This window comes from Phalacrocorax carbo, chromosome 14, assembly GCF_963921805.1.
Source record: "Phalacrocorax carbo chromosome 14, bPhaCar2.1, whole genome shotgun sequence".
NCBI classification, from domain to species: domain Eukaryota; kingdom Metazoa; phylum Chordata; class Aves; order Suliformes; family Phalacrocoracidae; genus Phalacrocorax; species Phalacrocorax carbo.
In genome coordinates, this window is record NC_087526.1 from 17,790,964 (window position 1) to 17,818,688 (window position 27,725).

The 27,725-nt window shown below is 47.2% G+C and overlaps 1 protein-coding gene across 6 annotated transcripts; it reads right to left on the reverse strand.

Annotated features, from left to right (window-relative positions):
* Nucleotides 1-381: 381 nt before the first annotated feature.
* Nucleotides 382-27,700, reverse strand: CEP250 (centrosomal protein 250). Of its 6 annotated transcripts, none has more exons than XM_064465116.1 (25): nt 27,461-27,699; nt 26,739-26,795; nt 25,941-26,023; nt 25,252-25,417; nt 24,419-24,525; nt 23,146-23,373; nt 22,456-22,552; nt 21,880-21,978; nt 20,744-20,905; nt 20,249-20,427; nt 19,631-19,813; nt 18,579-18,723; nt 18,165-18,311; nt 17,748-17,978; nt 16,530-16,723; nt 14,142-14,269; nt 13,767-13,936; nt 12,786-12,965; nt 11,029-11,172; nt 10,455-10,586; nt 6,712-9,228; nt 4,913-5,068; nt 4,373-4,486; nt 4,155-4,205; nt 382-2,279 (listed from the first exon to the last, which is right to left on the reverse strand). In XM_064465116.1, exons 1-25 carry the CDS (start codon nt 27,557-27,559, stop codon nt 1,992-1,994), a joined length of 6,057 nt encoding a protein of 2,018 aa, XP_064321186.1. In that variant the 5' UTR covers nt 27,560-27,699; the 3' UTR covers nt 382-1,991. The 6 variants fall into 6 exon arrangements, with proteins under 6 accessions (XP_064321186.1, XP_064321185.1, XP_064321184.1 ...); XM_064465115.1 differs by having other exon boundaries at nt 4,913-5,065; nt 25,848-26,023; XM_064465114.1 differs by having other exon boundaries at nt 25,848-26,023.
* Between the last annotated feature and the right edge of the window lie 25 nt (nt 27,701-27,725).

Consider the following 27,725-nt stretch of genomic DNA (forward strand, 5'->3'; position numbering starts at 1 on the left):
GCCTCGAGGTTGCTTCTTGCTTGTGCCCTTCTGAGAACCACCGAGCGGCCCCTCAGGCGGAGCCGCAGCCGCAGCAGAGCTGCAAGCAAATCGTCTCGGCCGCGCAGCGGCACTTTGTGTGCTGAAGCACGGAAGGAAGGAAAACACCCCACTCCCTTATCCCACCTTCCACCGCTGGCCTGTACTCTTCACCCCTTCATTTCGATAACGCCTCCATTTCCCTCCCTCGTCACAGGGAACCGCTACCAAGTCCAGAGGTGTAATCAGACAACAGCTCCTAATAGCTGACTTGTGCAACTAAAAAACTAGTATAATCTTTTCCTCTGCCACGTATTTACCCAGGTTGGTTTGTTTGGGTTTTTTTCTACTGAAAAAGTTCCGTCCTGCAGAATTTCATTTATTAAAAAAAAAAATAATTTAAAAATCACTGGCACTAGGCAATGCTTCCGCCTGCAAGCGGAAACAATGCACCCCCATATCCCACAGCAAAACATAATACGTTTCTGGGAAGGGCTCAAGACAGGAAGCCAGGATGCTGCAGCTGTTCCTCTACAGGAAAATATAAACATGTTTACACGTATATACCCAACCTAGATGTAGATGCAAGTTTTTCTGCACAGTCATTAAATACACCTTTGCATTCCTTTTGGTTTCTCATAATCCCCAGGCCCCCAAGGAAACATAATTTGGAAACTGAGGGAGGGTGGTTTTCTATCTTCAGACAACTGAAGGGAGAGGTCATGCTCTGCTAGGCTAATTCAATTTTTATCCATCCATATTCATGTTTCTAGCATACCTAACTGGAACACTCAAGTTTAACCCCTGTTGTCCTTCCTAGATACAAGACTTCTCCCGTGCTTTCCCTCTTGGCTGGTTCACAAGTAAGGAGATGCTATGTTCTCAGCCAACCATTGGAGGCCGAGGACTTTATTACTAGCGGTATTTCTGCAGCATAGATTTTGTATTTTATCTTAGTTTTCAGCATTATTAGATGATTTATCATGCGTTGCTATTCATTCCACATCTTGGGTCAACAGAAATTGTTCTCTTTTCTTCTCTTCAGGCAGAGCAGTCAGTAGCAGAGTTGACAGGGGCTCAGAATAAGCTGAGTGCTGAAATAGCCCATCTTCGTGTTGCAACAGCGAACATGAGCAGTATCAATGAAGCTCTTGCACTGGATAAAGTGCAGCTGAACAAGCTTGTGCTGCAGGTGAGCAGCGTTGCCAAAGATCTTGCCAGGTGTTTGTCTCCAGCTGCTGCTTCTTCTGAGACTTCTTGCCTTCTGGCAGCATGACTGACTGAAGATGGAAACGTCGTTCCATTTTGCGGCCAAGCCAAACCTCCTGCAGAGTAAATCTTACTCTATTTTATTTCCTCTGTGCTTCTGTGATTGTAGCTGGAGCAAGAGAATGGAGTTGTGTCAGGTAAAGTGGATGAGATGGAGAGAGCAAGGACCTCTTACCAGGAGAAGCTGACCTTGTGTAAAAGGACAAACGAAGAGCTCTGCGCAGAGAAAGCCCACCTGGAACAGCTGCTGAAGAAAGCAGAGGAGCAACGGGACATCATTGCAAGGAAATTTCTGTTCAGAACCCATGCAGTGTTTTAGAGAAATAAGTGTATTGAAGAAATAGAACTAGAGAAAAAGTCTTTGTATACAGTAGAGAAACTGACAGGAACAACCTAACGTGGAGGGCTGTGTGGAGGCTGATGAGGCATGCTGTGATGGAGTGCTTTGGAAAAGGAAGATAGTTTACCTCCTCATCAGGTTCATGCTGCTTTTCCAGGCCTACGACTGACCTCATTTACACAAGACAGCACCAGTTTTGTCCCACCACTGCTTCTGCTGGAGAACCTGCAGTGAACACTGTGCTCTGAACTTTTGTCTTTCTTTGAGATTCACAGCTTGAACCGAGCCCCTTGACACAGTTCGCCTGCTACAGCAGGTCCTCAGCTTGGCTCCTACTGAGGCCTTTTGCTTTACGCTCGTCCTGTTACCTCAGGTCATCACTTCGGTCAGATATGGCTGTTGAGTACAATGGCTGTCTCTCAGGAGACTGACGGTCCAGAGATATTAGTGCCAAGTTAAGGTTCAGAGACCGATCCAGCTTCCGAGTCTCTGCTTCCAGAACAGCAGCTTTGGGCTCCCTGACCACAGCTGCTAAGGAGTAAGACAGCTCTTCGTGAAGGTCTGACAGCTCCTGGCTGGTCTTTGCACAGCACTCAATATAGTCCTGCTTGTATTTTCGTTCTTGTGCCAGCTGCGTCTGCAGAAGGGACACCTGAAAGAGGCAAAAGGCCAAGCTCAGACAAGCCTATCCGTATCTCCACGGTACCAGCTGTCAGGGAAGACACACCCTCCTCTAACTCCAACCCTGACGAACAATTTGTCCTTTCAGAATGGGAAGTAACAGGTTCCCAGAGTCACCCTGAACTGAACTTAGATTGTAAACAACTCAAGTTTCTTTCTGGCATACCATTCACATGTAAAACACCAAGATATTACATGAGAGAGGTTCCTACAGGATTTAGTAACTCAACTCTTTTTTTCAAAGGAGAGATGTGGGCTACCGACACCTTAGTTCCACACGCTTTTTCCTCAGCAGGAGGACTACTGGTTACACAAGGTAGTGAAAACTGTTCTGTTATGATCTAGTTTAGAAACGTGACAGCTAGCACATGAAAAGGGAGCAAGTGCTCATTTTTCCTAACTTCAGAGCACTTCACAAATGAGCAGAGCCAAATTTGATGAACAAAGGCCAGCAGGGGAAATGAGCCTTGAAGGACTGTTGAGGCCTTGAAACTCCTCAAATTCTATTCTTTCCTGATGACACAGAGTTGTGCCTGCTGGGCTTTTTGGTGGGAGAGACACAGTGGCTCTCACCTCCTGTTAGGTTTGCAGTGCAGTGCAGCCACAGCAATTCTGGACTGTTGACCTCTGCCTGCTCTGGAGTGGAGGAGGTGTACACAGAAAGTAGGACGTCACAGGGAATTCACAGCAAACAATATGCATAGGCTAGGGAACACCACTGCTGAAGAGAGGGACAGATCTGATCTTCTCTGAAATAATAAGGGCACCTTTGTGAAACTGGGCTTGGAAGCCGGAAAATCCTTCCCACGCTTTGGTAGGTAGCCCAGAAGTATCAGTGGAAGAAGGGGCCATCTGCTGCTGAGAGCATCTCCCAGGAAGCAGGAGATCAAGTTCCAGTTCCGTTGTTTCCCAGACAAGTGCTCTAACTAGCCAGCTGAGGACTATTCTTTGAGCGAAGCACCTCCATTTTCGTGCTGAACTGCTGGTGATGGTCCGCAGTGCAGGCAGACTCAACAGGCACAAGGGGAGGGGGGTTCAATGAGTTACCTGGAGCAGCAGAACTTCAGACACTGAGGCTTCCTGCTGAAAACATCCTTAAGGTATACTTCGATGGCTTCATCAGTATTCTTGGCTCACTTGCCAGAGGCAAGCATCATGTACTTTACTCACATAAATCTTACATGCATTTTGCCCTGGACACCTGTGAAGGTTCACCTCCTTAGGGAGACCAGGGTGTACCAGACCCACAACAGTGAATGGAAAAGAAGCCTGGCAACTGCTGCTACTGCCAATACCACTGTCCAAGGATGCAACAGGGCTCAGTAGCTGGAATGTACATCCATGCGCTGATAAAACAAATGTCGGTTCAGTGCTTAGGCTCTAACTTCATCGATACTGGGGTATCATGATTAGCACAGAATAGCAATATGAGACTAACAATGGCCTGAAGGCTATAAGCTCTGGCACTGCCTCAGATCCCCGGAGCTCTGATACGATTCAAGCTCCGCTGTTAACAGAGTCAAGGGAAAATGGAAACAGTCAACAAGATGAGTAAGACTCAAGGGGAACGTCCCCAGAATATTCTTTATTTTCCAGTGAGTTCCAGTTTTCTGAATTTCCTCCAATCTCTCTCCTGCCATGCCTGACCTTTAGGCAAGTCAGAGATTAGGCCTAGGTGAATAATGTTGTTAGGCTGTGGCCAACAGGTGTGTCTGACTGGGTATTTCCACTGCCTGGTGTGCTCACTTCCTGACAGCCAAACAAAACTTGGGCTGCAGCGTTGTGCAAAGATGAGCCCAATGGTACGGGCACAGCAGCTTTTGATGAGAGCTTTCCTACTCCTTACCTGGTTCTGCAACTCAGCTAATCGATGACTGCAGTGCCCGTGAGACTCCTCCTGTGAAGAAAACAGAAGGATTTCTTTTTGGTCTCCAGTCTGGCTGGGGCCATGGTCTATGTTCAACTTCTATTAGGTCTATACTGGGGGGCTGCTGCCACTGGGATTTGCCATCATTCCTCTGCATGGCCAGACCCTCCTCCCACCAAGTAAGACTGTGTTCTCACCTGTCTAGAAGCAGGCATCTTGTGCTGGTCAGACTCTGAGAGAGAAAATCCACGTGCATCTGGCAGTGACCGACCATGACAATATCTCTTCAGTCTCCTCCGTTCACGTTCCACCTGCACATTGGATAGGAGAAAGGGTCACAGAAACCCGCCACTGAACAAGGAGCAAAAGGACCTCTGGACATCATGGCAGGGAGATTTCTGATCAGAGACCATTAATTGCACCTGAGAACGTTGTGGGTAAAAAGCACTCAATGTAGACTATGGAAAAGAAGGAGCAAGAGGAAACAGTTCCTGACACAAGAGAGTCAAATGTGTGTGCATGGGGACACTGGGGCAAGAAGGATGATACCAGAGTGAATGTGCATTTGTGAAGGCAATGGGGTGCCAGAAGAGAGAGAAAATACGGAAGTGTGTGTCCACAGGGGAACATGGGAGAGGGAAGGAAACAAGCAGAGGACTCCTAAGTGCTGTCTGTGGAAATGAGTTGTGTTCTGGAGGACCGTGAGGCTTTGCAAAGGCAGCGAAAGCCTGTTTTACCTGCTCAAGAGTCCTCCTGAGCTCATCACTGAGTTGCTTCAGGTCAGTCTTCTCATGTTCCAGCCTTGCAACTGCTTGCTGCAGACACTGCAGCCGCTGAAACAGAAGTTTCTTCTCTGAGAGCCATGATAGCTGCTCCCCTTCTGCAATAGCCTGCTGAGAGAGGAGATTATGTGAGCTGGTACAACAAAAAGGTTAGGAGGGCCAGAATCAACAAGTCGAGGAGAGAGACCAGACTCAGGAACGGACAGTCCTAAGTCCCTTCTTCTTCTCCTGGTGCATAGGCCAAAACAACACACTCTTTTCCTAGGGGTCCTCCTCCAGAGCACCCTGGAGGCATGTTGTTTGTTCTGGACATGCTTCCTGCTAGTTTTGTTCAGTGTCCCCCATTCTGGCTTAGAGAGAGACTGGAAACATTCATTTCCTATTCAGCCACTTAATGGTTTTACAAAGGTCTATTCTATTTCCAGCTCCCTCTCTCTCAGCCATTGCTTGTCCGACACAAAGACTTCCACACTGACATATCCCTCTTAGGGAAGCTCTTTAACACCTTTGACCTTCACTGTATATTCTCCTATCTATAATTCTACTCTCTGTACTTGGACAACTAAACAATATGCAAGATGTTGGTGAAGCATGTATTTCTGCAGTGATAAAAAACTACGCTTTTGTTCTCTATTCCCCATACCTGGTACCTCATCATTACAGAACTGCTCTTAAAAACAAACAAACAAACAAACAACACATTATCAACCAAGATATGTGCACTGCTCTGAACCTAGTCAAGAGCCACCTCCCCTCTCGTGGCTTTCTTGATGAACCACTCCTTGGAGCCATCTCCGACAGCATCTATAAATATAGTCTTGATACTAGCACTATACTAATGTATATGGATGCAACTGCATTATGTGATCTAATCCTGTTGCATACCTGATCTATATGAATGCAACTGAAATCTCCCATTGCTTTCACATTTCCTGCCCTTCTCACTTCCCTGCTTTCCATCAACAGATCACAATTCCTGTCACCACCCTGATCAGGCTAGTAGTAACATTCTGAAGTATATATATAAAAAAATAATATAAAAATGTATAATGCATAAATACAGTTTTTTACTAGTAGCATTTTTTTTATATGCCTGTATACTAATGTAATGCTACAAGATTTGGCAGAGTCCCAGGTAAGCTTGCAGCACAGCCTCTGGCAGCTGTTCCACTAGCAGTACCTGAGTCGGATCAATTCGGAAAAATCCACACAAATTTATCTTCATACTTTTTGGACTGCGGCACAAGTACATCCTGAATGTGAAATGAAGCCTTTGACCTGATCAGGCAACAGCATGAATGCCATTCTTTTTATTATGCCAGAAAAGCTGTACCTCAGAAATCTACATCTCTGAAAGCATCCTTGAAGTCCCATCAGTGTAGCTGCTGTTCAGCCATTGTTATAAATTTCTGCTAAGTTTAGTACATTAGTGCCCTTTCCTTTGCATGCCAAATCCTAACCACGACACATTGGCTAAGCTTGCCGAGATAGGAGAGAACCAACTACGCACCCGCAACATTTTAACTTGAGTTAATTTTAACAGCAAGCTCTGTAGTTTGTTCAGTAGTTCTGGGCTTGACAGAAAAAATTCTGGCCGGAGCTATGCAGACAGGCAAGCCTGCTGGCTGCAATCATGGTTTCTCTGGCCAAGCAGGTCAGATATTTATGGGAATACATGGGAGCATATCTTTAGGGGAAACATTAGAACCCTTTATAGACATTTCCATTGACTGATGATCAACCATGCTGCCTACCTGACGATGAGACCGGTCTGTGTCCCTCTCTGAAACCATACTCTGCAGGATGGCTATTTCTTCCCTCAGAGTCCCATTGGCCATTTCACTCTGGGTAAGGGCAAGAGTCAGTGATTGTGCCTTCTCTTTCCATTCAATTTCTCCGCTCTCAGTCTGCTTCAAAATAGCAATCACACGCTCCAATTCTTCCCCCTTTGCTTTCCGCTCATCTTCCAGCTGTTGGGTTAGCTCCTTCTGCCTTTGCAAGGCACGGTCTCTCTCCTGGAGAACTCTCCTCTTCTCTGCTTCCTCTTCCTCCCAATTTTGGAGTTTCTGGATTTGCTTCTGTAGAGCGTCCCCTCCATCCTTCCATGGCAAAGCAGACGTTAATTGTTTCAGAAGTTCACTCTGCCTCTTAAGCTCTTGTTCTCTCCCTGTCAGAGTCTCCTCTAAATACCTGACTCTGTCTCTCTGGAACTCGATCTCTTCATCCTTCTTTGTCAGAGTCTGCTGAACGCGCTGGAGACCTTCCCGAAGAGCTCTTATTTCCTCTTCTAACTCTTTTTGCTCACCTTGAGCCTTAGTCTCTCGTTCCTTCTCAGGCAAAGCTTCTTCCAGGAGCTCCTCTTGCTCTCTGTGCTGTCTAACCTCTTTGTTCTTCCCAGTTAGCCTGAGCTGGAGATTCTTCAAGGTCTTCACTTCTTCCTGGTGCTGTGGTTTTTGCATGGGAGTTTCATTGTCTTCATCTCTCTTCCTCACCACATCCTCAAGCAGGTTCACTTGCTTCTGGCATGATGTTAGTGCTACTGCCATGCTTTCTTCACAAAGCCGGAACACGTTCATATGCTCTGTCTGCTTGAGGAACTCCAAACAGTTCTCCTTCAATATTTGCCTCATTTTGTCCAGATCCTGCTGTAGACTCTTGGCCTGCTTGCCTTCTAACTCCTTCTGCTCTTGAAGGTCCTTGACCTGCTCTTGCAAAGACACTATCTCTTGATCTCTAGCTTCTAGAGAAGATTCAGTGTATTCTAGTTTTTGCAGTATGGCTTTAGTTTGCATTGCAGCCTCTTCCTTTTGCTGTTGAAGCTTAGAGATAGCCTCCTCCAGAACCTCTATCTTTTTTTCTCTCTCTTTCAAAGTCAGTTTTGTTGCCTGAAGATTTGTTTGCTCAGCTTCATGCTTTTCCTCCTTTTCCTTGCATGCCTCATGTTGCTTTCTAAGGGATAAAATTTCTTGCTCTTGTTCCTTTAGTGCCGCTTGAAGATGCTGCACAATTTCCTTCTGCTGTTCAGAATCTTGTTCTTGTTTTTGGAAGGTCTCAATCACCTCCTTCTGGGATTCAATCATTAAATCCTTTTCTTTCAGTATTGCCTTAGTGTGTTCTAAGTCTCTGTGTAAGACATTCATCCGTTCTTCTGTTTTTTCCTCATAGTTCCGTGTTTGTTGCTTTTGGATGTCTATGAGTCTGTCCTTTTCTTTTACGCTTTCTAAGGTCTGCTCCAGTTGGTCACGGACAGTCCTTAACTGCATTTCCATGACTTCTTCAGCTTCCTGGATTTGCTTTTTTTGTGACTCAAGCTCTTGAGCTTTTCTAGATACAGATAGCGTCATCTTTTCTACTTGACCACAAAGCTCTTGCAGGTGCTCCTCTTGCTGTTCCTTGCACTGCTGGAGGAGTCTTAACTGATCCCTTTGAGAGTCACACTCACTCTCTCTCTCCTTAAGAACTGCCCGCAGGTGTTCAAGGCTTGTGTGCAGAGATTTCACCTGTTCTCTCTCCTTTTCCAGTTCTCGGATCTGCTGAGTCAGAGACATTAGCTCTGCGTTTTTCTCCTTCAAGCTTCCTTTCATATGATCAAGATCCACAAGCAGATTTCTCACTTGGGATGCACTGTCTTGTTCTAGAATCAGTATTTTCTCCTCCTGGAATTTGATCTCCTGGTCTCTCTCCTCCAGCTCTTTGCTCATCTTGCACACAGCAGTCCTCTGCAATTCTCGCTGCTTCTCCAGCTCCCCTATCAGTTCTTGCTGGGATCTGATCTCCCGGTCTTTCCCTTCCAGGTCTTGGCTCATTTTGCTTAGAGCAATCCTCTGCAATTCTCGCTGCTTCTCCAGTTCCCGTATCTGTTCTTGCTGGGATTCCATCTTCTGTTTTTTCTCTCTTATGTCCTTAATAACCTGATCAAGAGTAGCTTTATGCATTTCTTCCTGCTCTTCCAGCATTCTCATCTGTTCCTGGTACAACTTCATTTCTCCCTCCCTCTCTGAAAGGGTGGCAGTCATATGAGTCAGATTCTCCTGCAAAGCTTTTCCTTGGGCTGCCTCTCTCTGGAGCATCTGGATTTTCTCCCACTGTGTTTCTACTTCCTCATTTTTAATTTTTAAGATAGACAGTGTAGTTTGAAGTTCTTGTTCAAGGCAGTGATTCATATCTGTTGCTGTATTTGCTCGGGCTTCAGAGGCTGCGACTGATTCCTGAAGAAGTTTTAGCTCCCATACCAGTTTTTCTCTAACTGCTTGCAGTCTGTCCCGCTCATGCTGCAAAACAGCGAGAAAAAGATTCAGTAATGCCATCTACACAGGCTTGCTTTTCATACTAGATTTGAACTCCTGCTTCAGTGGCAGACAAGGGCTGAAGTTTGAGCTTTTAGTAGAAAATCTGAGCTATTCCATTGGTCTCTCTGCTTGATATAATTTTTCTACTGTTACTCAAAACAGATTTGAGAGCTGTGCTGTATTTATCAAACTCTGCCCGTAGCTGATTTTTTGAGTCATTGTAAATGGAGAAGGAGGAAAATATCAATCATGTAAGAACAGCTGCACTGGCTCAATTGTCTAGGCTAGTATCCTGTACGTAACGGTGCCTGCAAGTGCATACCCAGGGAAGAAAGCCTAAGAGCGAGGTAGACTTCCATGATACCTCCCCAACCCCAGCACTGTTTCAGCTTGTGAGAACTTTCAGTTTCCTACCGACTCCATATAGACCTGCCATATTTACACCACCATTGGTAAAGGAGTTCAACAGGTCCATGCCGCTGTAAGTACACCAAGTCCTGTCATTTGCTTGCAGTGTGGCTCTCGCTACCTTCATCAGACAACTCTTGTTCATCTCTTGGAAAAGAGAGTGAACGACTGCTGCCCCCTCTCTCCCTGCCCCTTGGGATGTCACAGACCTTTCCAGCGGCACCCTTTAGCTTGCATCTTTCCCAGCTAACTGAGCCAGCCCCATCTTCCTTTTTGCCCTTCTCTGAACCTCTTCTAGCTCTAGTGTGCTCTTTTGGGGAGGAGCCCAAAAGAACTGCAGCCAGGATTTAAAGTCCAGACTAAGCATGATGCTCCCTCTATTAGGGAGGGAAGAGAGGACAAGCCCAACGTGATTTCCTGTTTTGGGATGGTTTGTGTTGGGGTTTTCTTCTACTTCTATTATTAGCAAACTTTGTCTTCTCCCCCCTTTTTCCAGGATGAGACATTTAGAAAATTAAATGTGGATTCGGACACGAATAATTGCCCATGCCATGCAACATAAATAGAGACAAGTTTGAAGATTACTTTGACTAGAGCTTCAAGGGCAGAAATCTTCAGAACTGAGGAAAATAAGCACCCTGGATCATAACTGAGTTTTATATGGCTATGTTATCTCTTCCTACTCATTTAGAAGAATGCAAGTGGAAAAGTTAAACCAAAACCCAAGATGCCCCTAGAATTATTAGCAGAAGCCAAAAAAATATGCAAGAAATGCCCCACACAGCATCTGCCAGCCTCACCAGGACATCCTTTCTCTGCTTCTCAGTGCTCTCAAGCTCCCTTTCCAAAGACGCCACCTCTTGATGTAGAGTCAAAGCCTCCTCCTTTAGCAACTCTTCAGAGGCTGCTAGCTGAGATGTCAACTCTTCCACCTCAAGTAAAACATAACAAAGCAGTCAAAGAGTACAGCTTCTCACCATCAGGCTTATCATGTACTGTGAGGAAAGGGAAAGAACAACTGTAGATTTCACCCTGTCATGAGAGTACCAGATTCACAATGGATACAGCCAACTTGTTTAAGAATCTAAGAGTGGGTCACCATGTCCATCTGAAAAACCACCTTCAAAAACAAGACCAGCAGAAATCCATTCTGATGATTGCTGGCAAACAGGCAAAAGGACTAGCCCATCTCTCCAGAGCAGCAGCTGTGATTCAGCTGGCCAGTAAGTCTCCTTCAGACCAGCTGAGATGGAGACCACAGTATGAGGGCAGTCAGAGGGATTATGCCATCAGCCTGCTGCTCTGCAATGGACAGGCAAGAAGGGGAGAGACCACCTGTCTGATGACTGGAGTAGCTATTGCTATTTCATTCACCTGTTTTTGTAGAGCATCCCTCTCCTGAAGAAGGATATTCATTTCCTCTTTGATGGTTTTGATCTCTTCCTTGTGCCTCTTCTCCACTGCCTTGATCTTACCCCAAGTTTCCTGCAGCTCTGCTTGCAGCTCTTCTGTGAGGTTCTGTGAGCACCAATGGAGAGCAAGCTACTGGGACCTGCCATCAGGTTTAGCTTTTTTCTTCCTTGTGTCTCAAAACCACATTCATTCAGCCACTCCCTTCTGTTTTTCTACCCAGCTCTGCTTCCACTGCAACCCTTCTCCTGTTGCTGATCCCTGGAGCTTACCAGGCTCTGTGCTTTCAGTGCCTCCAGTAGTCCTTGCCTCCTCAGCCCCTCAGTTTTATTTCCTTGTTACTGCCGTTCACCCTGGTACACGGCTCTCTCAGCCTCTCAGCTTACATCCAACTGCCAACTGCCTGTTCCTTCAACCTACCCTACTAGTCCGACTTGCCTGCCCATTCTCTCGCTGCTCTTCCACCTCCTGCCTGAGCTGCTCTAGCTGCTGGCAGGCTTCTGCTAGCTATCCCTGAGTTTGGAGCAGCATCTCTAATAAAGCATCCTTCTCACTCTCTTTTTCTAGCAGGACCTGCACAGAAATAAAGAGGAGATGGGTTTAAACTTCCCCCACAAAATTTGTGTGGCAAAACTCAGACTGGTGGGCTCACACAGTCTCAAAACACTGTGCTGCTGGTCTCCTAGGTCGTATCTGCCCACTTGGAGGCACAGCTTCTTAAGTGAGACTGGCAGTATAAACATGGTCCCTCCACGGTCCACCTCTGATTGAATCTCCAACAAACTCTTAGTCATCCAACAGGAAAATGTGTGGCATTTTCAAGTGTCTCACCTCAGTGGTGAGGGTATACCTTTGCTTCTGTGTTCTGTTTGTCTTTCAAGAGTAACTTTTGCACCTAGTTAGCAGTAGACAAAATGTGAGGCTGTCAGAGGGCTGAAGGTAGCAGCTCCTTCAGAAAACTCACGTATTCTAAGTGGTGTTTGGTGAAAATTACTTCAGTTTTAAGGTATTCAGCAGAGTTTGGTAAAGTACCGACACTACAGTGACACAGTGTCATCTCTGAGCGCTGCCCTGTCATTTCAATACCTGCAGACACAGTTATGGATACTGCTGTCCCTAGGCAGCCTGCATAAAGAGGAGTTTGGGTAGGACACAAGGAGGACTCTCAGTGTTGCTGAGGGGGTTGCTTTGGCACAGGAGATCAAGGCACAAAATAGCTTACCAGTAAGTGACTTAAAGACTCCTCTGAAATACTTCTGAACAGTAAAACAGAGGCATCTTCTGGGATGTTTTAAAAAGATTTTTCTTTGGTCAACAATCCTGCTGCATCCCGCCCCTTCCGCCCAACCTTCCTCAAGGGGACTCAGTCCTAGAAACTCTGTTTAGTCTTTAAGGGAGTTAATGCTATAAACACATATCAGTAAACATCAAAAGAGGACCGTTAAGAGAACAGTGAAGATTCTTTGAGGTGCAAGTCTTAAAAAAACAAAAAAACAGAATAGCAGCACAAAAATCTAAAATGAAAGGTGGCATTTCTGCCTGGCTTCCTAGAAAAGGTCTCATTCCTAGTCCCAAAGATAGCCCTGCACACCTTTCACCTCACCAAATTCAATGTAGAAAACAAGTAGGGCATGCTCCACCACAAAGCCTGATATCCAGCCATCTCCCACAGCTCTAGCCTTGCAAAAAAGCCACACAGATTGTCCTTTCACAATCATTACCTCTTGCTTGGCATTTTCAACTCTGGTTTGTTCCTCTTCTTGTTGAGCTTGCATGGTAGCAACTTTCTGCTTCATATCAAACAGCTGCTTCTTGTGCTCCCTTTCTGCCTCTGCCTTCTCCTTCTCCCACTGCTGCAGCACCTCCTGCAGCTCTGAACGGTGCCCTTCCCGCTCGCTTGCCTGATGAGAGGAGGAAAAGCCTTCAAGATGGAATCCCAGCCAAGCTCCTCAAAAACTTTGCGGTGCTTCATCCAACCCACAAAACCCCACCTCAGCAGTGCACAGGCTTTGTGGCCTCCATAAACCATGTCCTATCAAGGAACTTAAAAGGAGGGTCAGCAGGTGGAAGAAAACAAGATGCTACCTTCCCCTCTCTGAATGCTGCCCGTTTCCTAGCACCTCTTGCCTCAGGATTTCTCTCTGTTCTCAGAGTCTCTGTTTTCAAAGCTCAACTCCATTCTCATCAATGAAAAGGTACAGCTGGACTGCAGGGTGAGAAAGAGGCCAGGACCCCGATGCCCTAGTCACAGGAGAGGTCACAAACTGAAGTACCAGGAACAAGGGGCCTGTTCCATATGCTTCAAGCCCAAAGATAATACCTCTGTCAACCATGAAAGGACAGAAAGAAAGGAACAGAGTTCCCGTGACCACAGTTGGCAGGAATGTTAGGAGTCTACTTCATGGTGGTCAGGAGTCTGGTAAGATCCTACCCCTTTGCTGACATGCTTTGCTGGGGACCACCCAACCTTCTGTTGGACTTGTCTTAGGCCCACACTGAATCTGTGGCTGCATTCAGTGTCCCAGCATAGTCCTGTGGGTCTTCACGTGCCTTCAAGTAGCAGCCATTGGCTCTTCTGCCTGGCGTAGCAACACATGGCCTGTGACAGACAACTGCTGCCATTTCACATGTTCAGGCTATCACTCCTCTAAACCCAGCCCACAAAGCTTGCTTGAAGAATTCAAAAGCATATTGCTTCTTACCAGGTCTTGCAGGAGTTTGTTTATTTCCACTTCATGATCAGTTTGCCGACGCCTGAGGGTACTGTCATACTGCTGTTCTGTCTGCGAGAGCTGTTGCGCCATGCTTTCCCATTCCTGCCTCATTCGAGATCTCTCTGCTTCCAGCTCCTGTTGAAGGCACTTCACTTCCCCTGCAAACACAACAAATGGCAAGACTCAGTGCCTACGCAAACCGCGGCTCTGGCTTTACTAACCTTAAGCCATTTGAATGTCAGTGTAGGAGGGATCTGTCTCCAGCTCCTTCACTCCTCAGAAGCACTGCAGACAGAGAGCTATTTTCATACCATCCTCCCTAGGCAGGGTGATCACCAGAAGCAAAGCACATGAAGATCTCACCTTGTATCACCTCCTTGGCCTGCGTGACTGCGTGAAGTTGGATTTCTAGCTGACTCCTGGTGATCTCCAGCTGAGACAAGTGCTGCTGAGCCTCAAACAGGCTGGATTCCAGGATCTCCTTCACTGATCTGCAAGTTGCAAATACAGAGAGAAATGAGTTTCTTGCTCCTGACACCCAGAGGGAGTTATTCCAGTAAGAATTCGCACAAGGTCCCTACACCTGACTACAGAAAATGGGTTGCATGGAAACTTGTATAGAGAAAGCATATTTCTGCCACTTAAAATAGCAATGCAGGCCCCTCCAAGGGATTGCCTAGGCCTCACTTATGACCTAGCATAAGACAGAAAGCCCAGCCAAATTAGATCTCAGTAACCAAATCTTAAATTGTCATTGTTGGATCTATGACACAGGGGTAGCTGTGCCCACAAAGTCTGTGCCAGCGAGCAAAAGGCCAGCCTCTGCTCACAGCCCTTATCTCATCAGCACTTCCAAGTTGCTCTGCAGGGCAACAGAATAGGAGTATTTCCCTGGCTGACTCATGACTTTTTAATGCTGTTGAGTTCATAGAGTAGGTAATTTTCCTGACTTCCTAGATTTAGAAGGCACTAAAGAAATAACATAGGTGATATGTAAAATCCCATGCTTGTAGCAGCATTTGTCAGAAATCAGGACTAGATTTTATCTGAACAAGAACTACTGGAGAAACAGGCGTCCTTCAGGTGGTTGGAACTGTTGGAAGTTCAAGAGAAAAACTTGAAACTTTTTTACTGAAACCTTCCTGTTAGTGTTGCTAACTAAGTAGGCAGTAGGCCAAATGACTTGTCGCTCTTTAAAATGGAAGTTGTAGTACTGCAGGTGCAAACTGCTATATCCATAGACTTCAACCAACTGCTGCATACGACGCATAGGATTCTGGACCCAGGAGCTGCAGTTACCTCCCTGGCCTAACAGTGTCCTGTGTGCCAGGTTCCTACAACACCCAGCACTGCCTCACTAGTATAGGGATGCAATCAGGATAACGTCCTTCAAAAGGAGCACCTGAGTGGTACAGCAATAAAATTCACAACAGTAGGATTTCCCAGCTTGGCTGCACAATGAAGATGTATCTTCAAGAAGAAGGACAAGCACATATTTCTGATTACACCAATCTCTAGCAGTCCAAAGTAAATATCCTTCATTTTAAGAATAAATCAAAGTCATTCTCTAAAACAGAACAGCAAAGATAGAGTCCAAAACCATAACAGCAAAAGGCTCTTGAGAACAACATCTGGCAAGAACAGGCGCTGATTTTTTGTTATCTATTGCCAAAGATTCTTCATAACTAATTTATCTCTTTTAAAAAAAATTTTTTATCCCATTATAAAAAAAAAAATGGGCCAAACAATAATTTTGTAACAGCCCAATAATCAACAAAACATGATTCAGCTGTATCAAGAGATGCTGGAGCTCAGAAGCAGCAGCAGCTCTCAAGAAACAGATGAAGTCAAAATGGTGTTTATCAGCCTTGCTAACAACATACTCTGGAGCGCTAAAGCGTAAAAGTCAAGAAGCATGACAATCAATCTCTAAAACATAATTGGTACAGCTCCGCAAGGTCAGGAGTCTTCTAAAAAACATCTAAGAGGAGGACAAACATCTCAATACGTTGGGCTGTTTTTTGGGGAAAGCAGAACTTGTCACACTTGATCCTAGAAACCTGATAGAGCACAAGGACAGAATCTTGTTCCTTCCCTGTATAACTTCTCCATGATGCCGTCTCTAAACAGCATGCGGTAAGGAGTACAGGACCCAGATATCAACAGTGAGCAAGAATCCACAAAGACTGTCAAGAATTCAAAAGAGGTTTCCCTGCTGCTGGGGTAACCAGTTTGAGGTCCTGCACCATAGGTAACAAGAATTAGCTTAGAAACAGAAGGCCCTCAAGATTTTCAGGATGAGCCTCTAGCTTCACCGTAAATGGCAATGGCCTTCTCACAAAGTCTGTATCTAACAGCCCTGAATTCTGAAAACCCCATGTCAAACTACTCGATAAGGAAAGATCTATGTTCAAATGCACAGAACAAGAAACCAAAAGCAGAGAGAAGCTGCAGGTCTCAGTGAACGTCTGCATGGTCAATTCACAGCCAAGTTGGCTTGCTTTGCAGTTCACACAGGTATGTGCAAGGGAGCATAAGCATGAGCCCAAGGCTCCAGAGAGCTTTGTTAGCTTTAGCTGTCAAAAATAACATTCAAATCATGGTATACTTTTTTTCCTCTTGAGATTATTCCATTTTCTGTCCGTGGAAGGTGAAAACACACACCAGATGCAATAAATCCCTGTGTAATGATTACCACCTTTATATAGACATTAAATGATGTCCTGCCTAGAGTCTCCTCCCTGCCTTTACCTGGCCTCTGCCAGCTGCTCTGACAGGCCTTGTCTGTCCCGCTCCACGGCTGCCAGTCGCACCTCTAGGGCAGCCTTCTCATGCACCAGCAATTCCTTCTCTTTGGACACCCTGGCCAGTGTGTGCCCTTGGCGAGAGGACTCCTGGCGCAACTGCTCCAGACTGCTGCTAGCCGACTCCTGCTGGCGGGAAACCTGGAAGCGGGACAAAATACAGTTAGAGGCCTTTCTCCGGAGTTCTGTGCAGAGCCAGCCAATGCCACTTCTGAATCAGCTGGAGGAGAAAGAGCTCCTCTGCTTTGGGCTGAAAGTTTAACAGCATCTGCAGTAGACCACAGCAATACCCTGGGCTGCCAAAAGGCACTGCCACTGTTAACTTCAAAGGGATGGGTAAGGCCCTACTGGCTTGCTTGGGACCAGACAGCTCCTTCAGGACAAACATACACACCCAGCCTACTGCACACAGTATTCGAGGTGCTGCCTCACAAGTCCCAAGTCACAGGGGCACAATGACTTCCCTAGTCCTGCTGGCCACACTATTTTGGATACAAGCCAAGAAGCTATTGGCCTTCTTGGCCACCTGGGTATGCTGCCAGCTGATAGTCAACAGCTGTCAACCAGCACCCCCGGGTCCTTTTCCCCAAGGCAGCTCTTTCCAGCCACAAAGTTGCATGTAAGTATTAAAATCCAATTTCAACAATTTCAAGATGTCATTCCCATTCTTGCAATACAAGACAGCAGACATTAACTTGCAGCTTTGTCCTGCTCTCTATGCTCAAACAAATGGAGTTCTGAAAGTTGCAGACTTCACAAAAAAAAAAAAAAAAAAGCATAAACAGAAACAGGCAGCCCTGGTTTCTGCCTCAGAAAAAGGATTCAGAGCTACACAGTTTGTTTCTTTTGCCACATGTGAGAGTAGCAGCCCCACTCACATTCATGGACAACACAATCATCTCTTTGCAGCTTATCAAAAGCCAAAAAAAGTGGCCAACACACCGAGGTGCATTAAAAGAATCTGTAGAAGCAGAGGACAATTCAGAGAATTGCAGAACAGCTCTGCAAGCCATCAACACATTTCCAAAGAGAAGTAAACAAAGCCTTCTGACCTCCAGCACTACCAAGCGCCAGCTTGATGAAAACACAGCAGAATCCAACAAATAAGTTTCACTGAGCCAAGCAGCCAAATGCCCACCCAGATGTACCAGGTTTTTGGTCTCACCTGCCTGAGTTTCTCTTGGGTTTCAGCATTCTCCTCTGCCAGTATCCTCAGCTCTACCTGCAGCCCCTCCTGTTGCTCCTCTGCTTTCTTCAGCAGCTGTTCCAGGTGGGCTTTCTCTGCGCAGAGCTCTTCGTTTGTCCTTTTACACAAGGTCAGCTTCTCCTGGTAAGAGGTCCTTGCTCTCTCCATCTCATCCACTTTACCTGACACAACTCCATTCTCTTGCTCCAGCTACAATCACAGAAGCACAGAGGAAATAAAATAGAGTAAGATTTACTCTGCAGGAGGTTTGGCTTGGCCGCAAAATGGAACGACGTTTCCATCTTCAGTCAGTCATGCTGCCAGAAGGCAAGAAGTCTCAGAAGAAGCAGCAGCTGGAGACAAACACCTGGCAAGATCTTTGGCAACGCTGCTCACCTGCAGCACAAGCTTGTTCAGCTGCACTTTATCCAGTGCAAGAGCTTCATTGATACTGCTCATGTTCGCTGTTGCAACACGAAGATGGGCTATTTCAGCACTCAGCTTATTCTGAGCCCCTGTCAACTCTGCTACTGACTGCTCTGCCTGAAGAGACAAAGCAACAACATGAAAACAAAGACAGTGAAATCCCTAACTTCAAGCATCAAGTTCACACCACCTGTGTCTCTCTGACATACCCCCAGTTCAGTGTTCCCAATAAGCCCATGCGGACTAACTACACCAAAGGGCCTGTGTGGTCCGATCACATTCTTCCAAGGAGAACACTGTCCCTGACTTCTACTGCATCTGAGGTGGGCTTGCTATCACAACTCCCTCTCCCAGAAGTGCTGCCTAGCAATAAGGTGACAATACCTTTTCCAGTGCCACTGTAAGCTCATGTTTCTCTTGCTTCAGCAGATCCCTCTGAAGGTGTGATTCCTCCAGCGTCTCTCTCGCGACTACCAACTCACTCTGTAATAGTGAATGTTTTCCTTCCAGTGCAGCCAAGTCCTTCCATCTATGAGAAGGGGAAAGACAGACAAGTTTTTCATGCAAATATATTCCCATTTCCAAAACCGAGAGTACATACTACGTCCCAGATACAGCAGTTTGAACAATTTCCAGCAGCTCTCTGTTTACACCTAAAGAACGCTGGAATTTCCTGACTAGAGCTGCATCACTCTTTGTCATTGATGTAGGTGAAGCGTTCATCACTGCGAAAGTAAAACAAGCTTCCAGAAATCACAGAATGTTTCCAAACGGTTCAGGTACTCTCAACTTAACAGCTTCCTGCCTGTGAGCTCTCTCTCTCCTCTTTCATACGTTGGATACAAGACTTTCCAAAGTTCTTCTCTGGGTAAGCCAGACCTTTAAACTCCAGATTACTAGTCCCACAGTTACTCTTGAAGTGAAACAGTGAAAGAGCTAATCCAATAACCATAGGATCTCAGGATGATTCAGGCCAGAAGGGACCCCAGGAGGCCTCTAGCCCCCTCTTCAGCCCAAAGCAGCTGGGGTCAGCTACGGGATCAATCCAGGTAGCTCAAGACTCTACCCAGTTGGGTCTTCCAAATTTCCAGCGATGGAATCTGCACAACCTCTCTGAGCAACCTGTTCTGCCACATGATTGCCTTCACGGTTCAATTTTTTATTCTCCTTAAACCCAGTCTGAGCCTCTTGTGTTTCAGCTTTTGCCTGTCATCAACTACTCTTGTCAGGTCTGGAATGTTTTTTTTTTTAAAGTGGTCATAAAGAAAGTACAAGGAGGCAGCTATGCTCTATGTCAGCAGGCAGCCAGACCCGCCCACATGCTCCCTTCATCCCTGTGCTACAACTGATGAGCATACAAAATTCATTCTTTTACGGTGGGGCCTCCTGAAGTCCCGCAACGCCCACCCCTGCCGAGAGAAAGCTTCAACACTTACAGGAGCTCATGGTCTTGACACACTCTCTCCATCGTCTGTTGCTGCTCCACCTTTTTCCCCTGGGCTGAATCTTCCTTGAGCTGCAGTTCAGCGTTACGTTGACTCAGACGTGAGGCTTCTTGCTCCACTACTTCAAGCCGTTGCTGTAGCTCTTCCCTGATTTTCTCAAGGTTTGCACAGTCACTGCAGAGACAAGGCTCAGTTAGAAGAATGAAGAGGCCTGAAGACTCACAGATCCCATTTCCATCATTCTAGGATGGAGTTGTGGGGAGCACAGGGAGGAAAAACTTGCTCTTTCCCTCACAAGGTAGCTGAAGAGGGAAAAGAAGGCAGGCTTTTGCCTTCAAGCAGTGAGAAGCAGTGGCTAGGAAAGGGCAGACAAAGGACAGAATTCAGAGAAGCAGCATGTCAAGAGGGAGGCATCTTGTATTCCAACATCACTCTGACACTCCAAGACAGCCTTAGGATTCACAGTAGAGCATGAAAAGAAGTGACAGGAGGATGCTAAAGTGCCAGAGGCATAAACGTGGTAGGGCAGGCGAGTTCTTTGCCCATAACACCTCTGAACTCCCAGAACTGGCAGCAGACTGCCTCTAGAATGCAGGAGGAAACACTCACCTTCTAAGTGCTTCTACCAGTGACTGGAGGTGCTGCTGGTGGCTGCTGGACGTCTTGCATTCCTCCTTCAGTTGCTCGAGGCTTTGCTGCAGGTTCCTGCACTTCTCTTCCTGCTGTCTGTGCTCGTGCTGCAGGAGGTTGATAGAGTCCTGCCTAGCAGAAAGCTCTTCTTTTAGGGCCTGCAAGGGATGGGCAGGGCAAGAGCACAAACAAGCAGTAAGGTGCAGGGAAGATGGCTCCAGATAGATGGAAGAAGCAGCAAGCAGAGCGACAGCTCACCAGAAGGCAAAAGCTGTGATGAGGGGGCTGTGATCAAGGAAAGAAAAGCAGTACAACACAGAGCTGGTGAGACTGGAAAGGCAATATGGTACCAAGAGTGGGAAGGCTAGAAACTGGCTAAAACCTGGCTAAGTAAATGTAAAGGTTTCAAGCTAAGTGAGGCAGCTCAAGCAGCTGAGATTGTGGCCAGTGGTGAAGACAAGCAGAAATTCTCACCTGTGTTGCTCCTCGCCTCCTTGCCAGTGCTTCCTGAACCAATACAAAGGCACGCTCTGCATCAGTGGAACTCAGACAGGAGAGGATGTTGCTAGACTCTGCGTGCTGGGAACTGTCAGTGCAGATAATGCTGACCGTGCTGTCACTGTCATCTAACACCACCTGAAAACCCACATTAAGCTGCTACTCTTTGCACATACTACTTGGTTTTCTTTACCTAACTCTCCTTTTCCCCACACTTCACCCTACAGTCAGCAAAAACTCAATTCTCTGATTTCTTCAGTCAAGAAAAGTTTTGTCCCCGTAGCCACAAGTATTCCCGGGATTTCTGAATACAGCTACTCTAAACAAGAAAGAAACGTGAAGTGGCTGGAGGCTGCCTGAACGCTCAGTGTCTTGAAGCTCTCAGGAATGATTTTGGTCTCCTTCAGCTTCGCTTAGAGCCACATACACAAGCACCCAATCAACACTGGAAATAGCAATGAAAGGAAACATTATGCTGCCCAGGGAAGAGAGTACAGCAATGGAAAAGCTACTGTTTGTGATTACTCTAAGCAGTAGCACAGGTGGATAAAAATTACTACATAAGGGGAAAGAACTGACTTTGTAAGACGGGCCTCCCCTCCACAGAGTAACGTTTAGGACTATGTTAAAGTTACACCTAAACAGTTAGACCAGTTGCAATTCTGGGGAGATAATAATGGTCAGTGAAGGTAGAGTGAAGGAGCAGAGATGGCAAGTGCATCATCAACTGAGTCAGTGGCCTTTTATGAAAACCTGAAGAACACTGAAGAACAGTCATTGCTCAAGGAGGGTGGGGAAAGCCTCCAAGCAACACTGGAATACAAATGTCAAGTAGCCAACTCAGAAAGCACAGTCCAAGAGAGACCTTAGCGGAACGGTGAAGGCAAAGGTATTGAAACTTCTAGCGACTCAGCTGAACTGTCACGGAACAGCCAACTCTGAAGTTATGGCAGGTTTTGTCAGAAAAGTGGTATAAAAATGGAAGAGCCAGCAGCAGTTAACACAGACAGCATACAACGTATATAGCTATCTATTCCCTGGGCTAGTCTCTTGCCTTCTCCAGGTACTTTTAAATCACATTTACAGGGGTGTGGTCCCAACTCTGTACTCACCTCAGTTATGTCCTTTATCAGCTTTAGGAGGAAAAGATTCTCTTCCTTGGCACTTCTGGTCAATGAAGCTTCATATTCTTTCTCTAACTGACTTGCTTCCTGAGAACAGAATAAGGAAAGGGTGGGGAGGGAAGAGCTGCTCCCCTCTGTAGCACTCCCATCCTCAGGAGCGTTGTCATGCCGATAAGCCTCAGCCCTAGTGTTTCTAGTATACTCCTTCCCATATCTATTCAGTTCCTCCTTTGCTAAAACTAAGAAGAGAAAGACCAACAGCTAGTTTTCATAGACTGCTAAGAAGCTGTCATTTCCAAGGAACTTTGATCCCTAGAGACCTAAAGCCACAGGAGAACAGCATTGGTGCAACCCCGCTGAGGGAGGCACCTGAATTGCCTGCAGCTCCCATGCCACTGCCTGCACCTGGACTGACTCCACATGTGCCAAATGCACAGGGAGTACTGTGGCAATGTGCCTGATGTCAGCACCTTTATCACTCCTCCTCTTGAGGAAACCACACCTCTTTGTGCTAAGGCTGGAAAGCAAACACTGGGCTATCTCCCACATAAAGGTAAAACATACTAGCATCTCCACAGTGTCGTTAAGTGTTTTCACAGTCTTCTCCTTCTGCTCATTCTGCTTCTGAGACCATACAAGCAAGGCTGAGAGCTCCACCACCCTGAGAAGAGAAGGTCCACATGCCATTCCAAAAGCATGGCACACCATTACCTGTTAAAGAGCTAAGCAGCTCCCAGAAGCACAGCAGATAAAGTTCAACACAGAAAATACAGCAAAGGCAACATTCATCTCTACAGGTTAATATGCTTGATGTTTGCAAACTGGCACTTCTTGCCCCAAAGGCCCTCTGCACTCAGTGTTGCAAGGAAACATCCGAACCAAGGTGCTACATTGCTTACGATGGCCCTGGGCAGATTCCTCCCAACTCCCTTTAGCACAGCCCTGGGTAGCAAAAGGACTCTACAAGAGACAGAGCTCTCTTTATGCTGGTCTCAATTTCTCACCAGGAGTCAGTTAACAGCAAAAACGTTGTAATATGCAAGCTCTTCTCCAGTCTTGTCTTACTCAGAAGAGCTTATGTCAGCCAGATGGCTTTTTCTGTCCATTCTGTTGATGGTGATAGTTTGACAAGGGACAGAAACAGGGTTGTGCAGAACAGGTGTGTTTTAAACGTGAACACAGCCTATCCATGAATCCAAGAAGCAGCCACACAAAAGGTAATGTTGTTAATAGCAAAGTTTAAAGCTCATTTACCTGTCCTGAAGCTCCTTCTTCTCCAGGTCCTCCTTGCCTTGTAAACACATCACTTCCCAAGTCTTCTGGCTTATTTCCTGCATTGCTTCCTGCTGTGCCTGATCCTCTAGGACAGGTCTACCCAGAGTGACGGACTCCCAGAGCTGTATGCCAGAGTTCAGGCGGGAGCAGTTTACAAGTATAGACCCAGAAAGCCTCATTTGCTCTGCCTTCAGCTCTGACAAATCTCTGAAGAAGAAAGAAAGAGATAACATTCAACCACCACCATCATTGGCTGGCTCTCTTCTGAAGCACATAATTGGGCAACAGTAAAAGCTGGCAGGAAGGATGACATCTTTGCTGGGGACAAATCATCCATCTCACGCTTTGGGATCAGGACACATCTTGACAGCTGAGCAATGGGTCTATTTGATGGTTGAGGAATGAGTGTGCTTTCTCTGCAGAGGTAAGAAGAAATGTATGGAACAGCCAAAAGGCTTCAAGAATTAACCAGAACGTCAGGCATACTCCACACATTAAGGAAAGCTTATAATCCAATAAGGGAAATGGCTGATGGTAACCCAGAGTTTGAAACTGGGTGCTGGCACCAGCAGAGTGTACTATTAAGGCTACGCTATTTTTGTTTGCATGGAAGGCAATTGTGAGAGAGGAACCCCAAAGAGCCCAAGAACGAGAAAACAATCATAAAAAGGAGGTATCACACTAAGCAAAATACATCGGAGAAATGCTATAACAGGGCAGAGGAGCTATTCTTTCTCTCAGCAAAGTTGGTACAGGAATAAGTGGATGCACAGTAACCAGAATAAAACCATCTGGAAACCAGAAGGAGGAGGGAAAAAAAATATTCATGACTGATCTTTCCATCAGGAGCAGTGGGAAAAGAAAGCCAGTGAGATTTAAGGCAGATTTTAATCACTCTATGAAAGAGACCACTCTACATGCTCTGTGCCTAGCTGTGGTGAGTGTCTTCCAATGTGCCCACATATGCCTACGTCTGTTTTACTATGCCCAAACATCAACATAGGCAACTTCATCTGTTCAGGGCCTCTGCATTGCTTATAGCCTGAGCCCCTCAGTTTTATCTGAAAACCAGCATCCAAAAAAAATGATTCTGAAAATAGCCTAAAGCACACTTAATGACATTGCTTCAGACTACCAAAGGAGAAATCATATCTTTAGCCGCAACTAAAGTAACATAGAGGCTCAAAAACCAGGTGTCAAGGAGGGAAGCTCCATTTTTCCTGCAAGACATCTAGCTTTAACTTCTACTCACCGGTCAGTGGCAGTCTTCATCTCCAGGAAATGGCGGCGGAAGGTTACCACCTGACGCCACAGGCTGAGTAGACGGTTACGTTCACCCCTTAGGTAACTGTCATAAAGCTAAACATGCAAAGACAAGAACAAATGGCAATTTGGCCTTCGCCATCACTATACATGTCCTTCAGATGGGACAGAGTACAACCACCATCACCAGGTCTCCTTCAATAACAAGTCCAACAGGGGCACCAAGGACTGAAGAGGCACCACAGAAGCATCCTCAGTAGACCTGCCACCTGACTTCAAAGAAGGGAAATATCCATGCTTCTCCTACAGGAATGGGTATCAGCAAAGCAAACTGCTTTTGATTCACCATCTTGCCTTGCAGAGGTATCTAAGAGTCTTGGTGGAGGAAGACAAAAACAAGCCCCTCCAAGAGCAGCATCAGATTTGCTTGCAACAGGCTTCTGGGAAGGGAGGCCTGTCTCATTCTTCTGTTGGCTACTCTGAATGTTAATACACACAGATCTCTCTGGTCTCCACTGCTCTAGACAAGAGTTTTAGGAACTCTTAAAAAGATGAGTGTTCCTGTGTGACTGCCCTACAGTGCACAGCAGCAGCAAGCATTTGCCTTTAAGACTGAGCAGTATGGTCACAGCAGGTGGGCATCTTCCATCACCACAATTTGCTGACACCCCTCCATCTCACACTCCCATCTTCTGCTAGTCAACACCAATACATCCCCAACGTAGCCACAACTTTCACACAGCAAGTCCTTGACACCAGAAATAAAATGCATTCTCGTTCCACCCTGGCATCACGTCCGACATTCCCCTAGCCTATCCTTACCTCACGTTCATTGCACCATTCGCTCTCCTTCAATTCCAGCTCCTCCCGGGCCTTCATCCAATCTGCTGTCAGTTTTCCGACATCTTCTTTAAGGGCTGAATTAACCTCATTTGCTTTATCGAGGTGCTCCCGCAGAAGAGTGTTCACTTCTGCCAGATTCTCACACCTTGGAAAGGGAGAAGCAGCAACGAGGTCACTGAACAACTGCTATCCACTGACTTTGAGAGGCAGTAAGAGTGCTTTCTAGGATTACGTAAGACCTCTCTGTGATGGCAAATTCTTTTGCTTCCCCAAGGTCTGAGCCTTCAATTTCCATCTACAACTTCAGTTTCCCCTTCCTCTTCAACTTTGATGATGCCCACAGTTAATGTCTTGCCTCACCTTTGTGCTGTCTCATCACTGGATGCATCACCTTTCCCTAGCATTGTCCTGAGTCGCTCACCTACTGAACCACAGAATAATTTAGGCTGCAAAGAAACCTTTGGAGGTCACTGGAATAACCCCCCCCCACTCAAAGCAGAGCCATTCAGCACACAACACTATTCCTGCACCACAGAAAACAGACTGTGGACCTTCCCCCTTTCAAAGCAGCTTACCCAACTGCTTCCCTTGGGGAGACTAAGCAGCACTGACAGGTTTTTGCCTCACTTCCAGGATACCAAGTATGAGGGAATACTTCTTCCTTGTACCTTTGGTGTGCCCCTTCCAACTGAAGCAGTGCTCTCTCCAGGCTGTGGTCTTCTGTGGCTTCCCACCTGCCTGGAAGGGATCCCTTAAGAAGAAAGGAAATGTTTAGTCAAATTCTTGTGTTCCCTTCACTACGGTTACCATCCATCACTTTCCCCTCCTTTTGTTTGGTATCTCAGGAGCTCGTGGTTTCTTCCAGGCATAACAGTGTCATGACTAGGAAAGGATGGGAGGGGAAGGGCGTTACTCAATGTGAGCAGCTCTCCTCAGTCTCCTGCTGTTGCACTCTCACCGCTCAGCATCCTCAGCTCATGACTGTGAGTGCTCGCTTAAACCTGAAGCCTGGAAATGCTCTCCTACCCTCCTACCCTTTGTTTCCTAGCTCCACTTTAGCCATGAAGCAGAAGGAAGAGCACAGAGCCAGCTCTGTATGTTGAACACCAGCATTCTTGCTTTCCAAAATCCTCTGTTTCAACCGGTTCTTTTCCAGAAACAGACATATAATCTAACAGGCAGCGTAGCCCTCTCCTGAGCCCTAGGACAAATGTTACTCCAGCAATAAAGCATCTTTCACAAAATTAAAATCCTTCTTGATAGGGTTTTCTGGACCGGCATTTCTGGCACTACTGGCTGCTCGAAGAATGGCAACTGGACAAAACACTGACAGGTAAACTTACAGTGCTTCTTTAAATCCTCAGGTAGCAACATCTTGTTTTCCTCTGTCATTGCTTCGGGGAGCCTTTTGTCTGCATTAACAAATGCTACGTACACTCTCTTTAGTTAGCAACCTGCACACTCACCCCTCCTTCTTCCACTTGCTGCTCCAACTCTCGACACCAAGTCCGGTACTGCAGCACCTGGATGGAGACACAAAATGAAGATGAGTGAATGCAGCTTGTAACAAACTCGGCGTCCCCTGCACTAGCTTTTCTCTAAGCCTCTACAGGCCAAGCACACTACATTTCACAGTGCTGCCGATACAGTCAACAAGAAGTCGCTACGATATCGGGGAGCTTCGCTTCACCTCACATTAAAGGAAGTGAGCGAGAGTTTTTTTCACACATACCACTACTAGTAGTACTACTACTAGCTGCCAGCCTCTGCGCGGGGCCGCCCAAACCCACCCCGCCGGCTCGACTCCTACCTCAGGGACAGCCCCTGCTCACCCTGGCCAGGCAGAGGCGCTTGCAAGCCAGGCATCTTTATTTGACTGCGCGAAAGACCCAACGAGAGGCTCGGAGGGGACAGCGGCGGAGCGCGGCGCCCAGCGCGCCTGGGCGGGCCAGCCAGGGCAAGGCGGCAGGGCGGCCTCCGGGGCCTCCCCCGAGCTCCGGGCTCGGCACCCGCGGCAGCGCCAGGGAGGACCCCGACGAGGGCCCCGCTGGGGCCGCGCGTTCGGCCCCCGGGATCGCCGCCGCCCAGCTCCCTCTCCGCGCGGCGCGGGCGGCCCGGACACCCCGGCCCCGCCACCGCGGCCCGTCCCCGGTCAGCTCCCTCCAGGGCAGGAGCCCCCGCTCCTCACCTTCGCCTGCAGCTTCCGCACCAGCACCGCTTGGCGGTGCTGCGCCTCCTGCGAGCTCTGCAGCAGCCGCTGCAGGGAGGCCTCGCTGCCCGCCGCCATGCCCCTGCTCGCCAGCCGGGCCTGCCGCCCCGCGGGGCTCCGCCGCCTGAGGGGCCCCGCGGCGGGGGGCTGCTCCGCGGCCTGCCCCGGCGGACCGCGCTCAGGCGGACCCGAGCCGCGGCCCTGGCGCCTGCCGGGGCGGGCGGAGCGGCTCGCCCTGCGCGCC

Coding starts and splice junctions, on each gene's coding strand:
- CEP250 (XM_064465114.1), bottom strand. CDS start 27,559: ATGGCGGCGGGCAGCGAGGCCTCCCTGCAGCGGCTGCTGCAGAGCTCG. Junction 24,526..25,251: donor AATGGTGCAATGAACGTGAG/GTAAGGATAGGC, acceptor TTGCATGTTTAG/CTTTATGACAGTTACCTAAG. Junction 17,979..18,164: donor TGAACAAGCTTGTGCTGCAG/GTGAGCAGCGTT, acceptor CTGTGATTGTAG/CTGGAGCAAGAGAATGGAGT.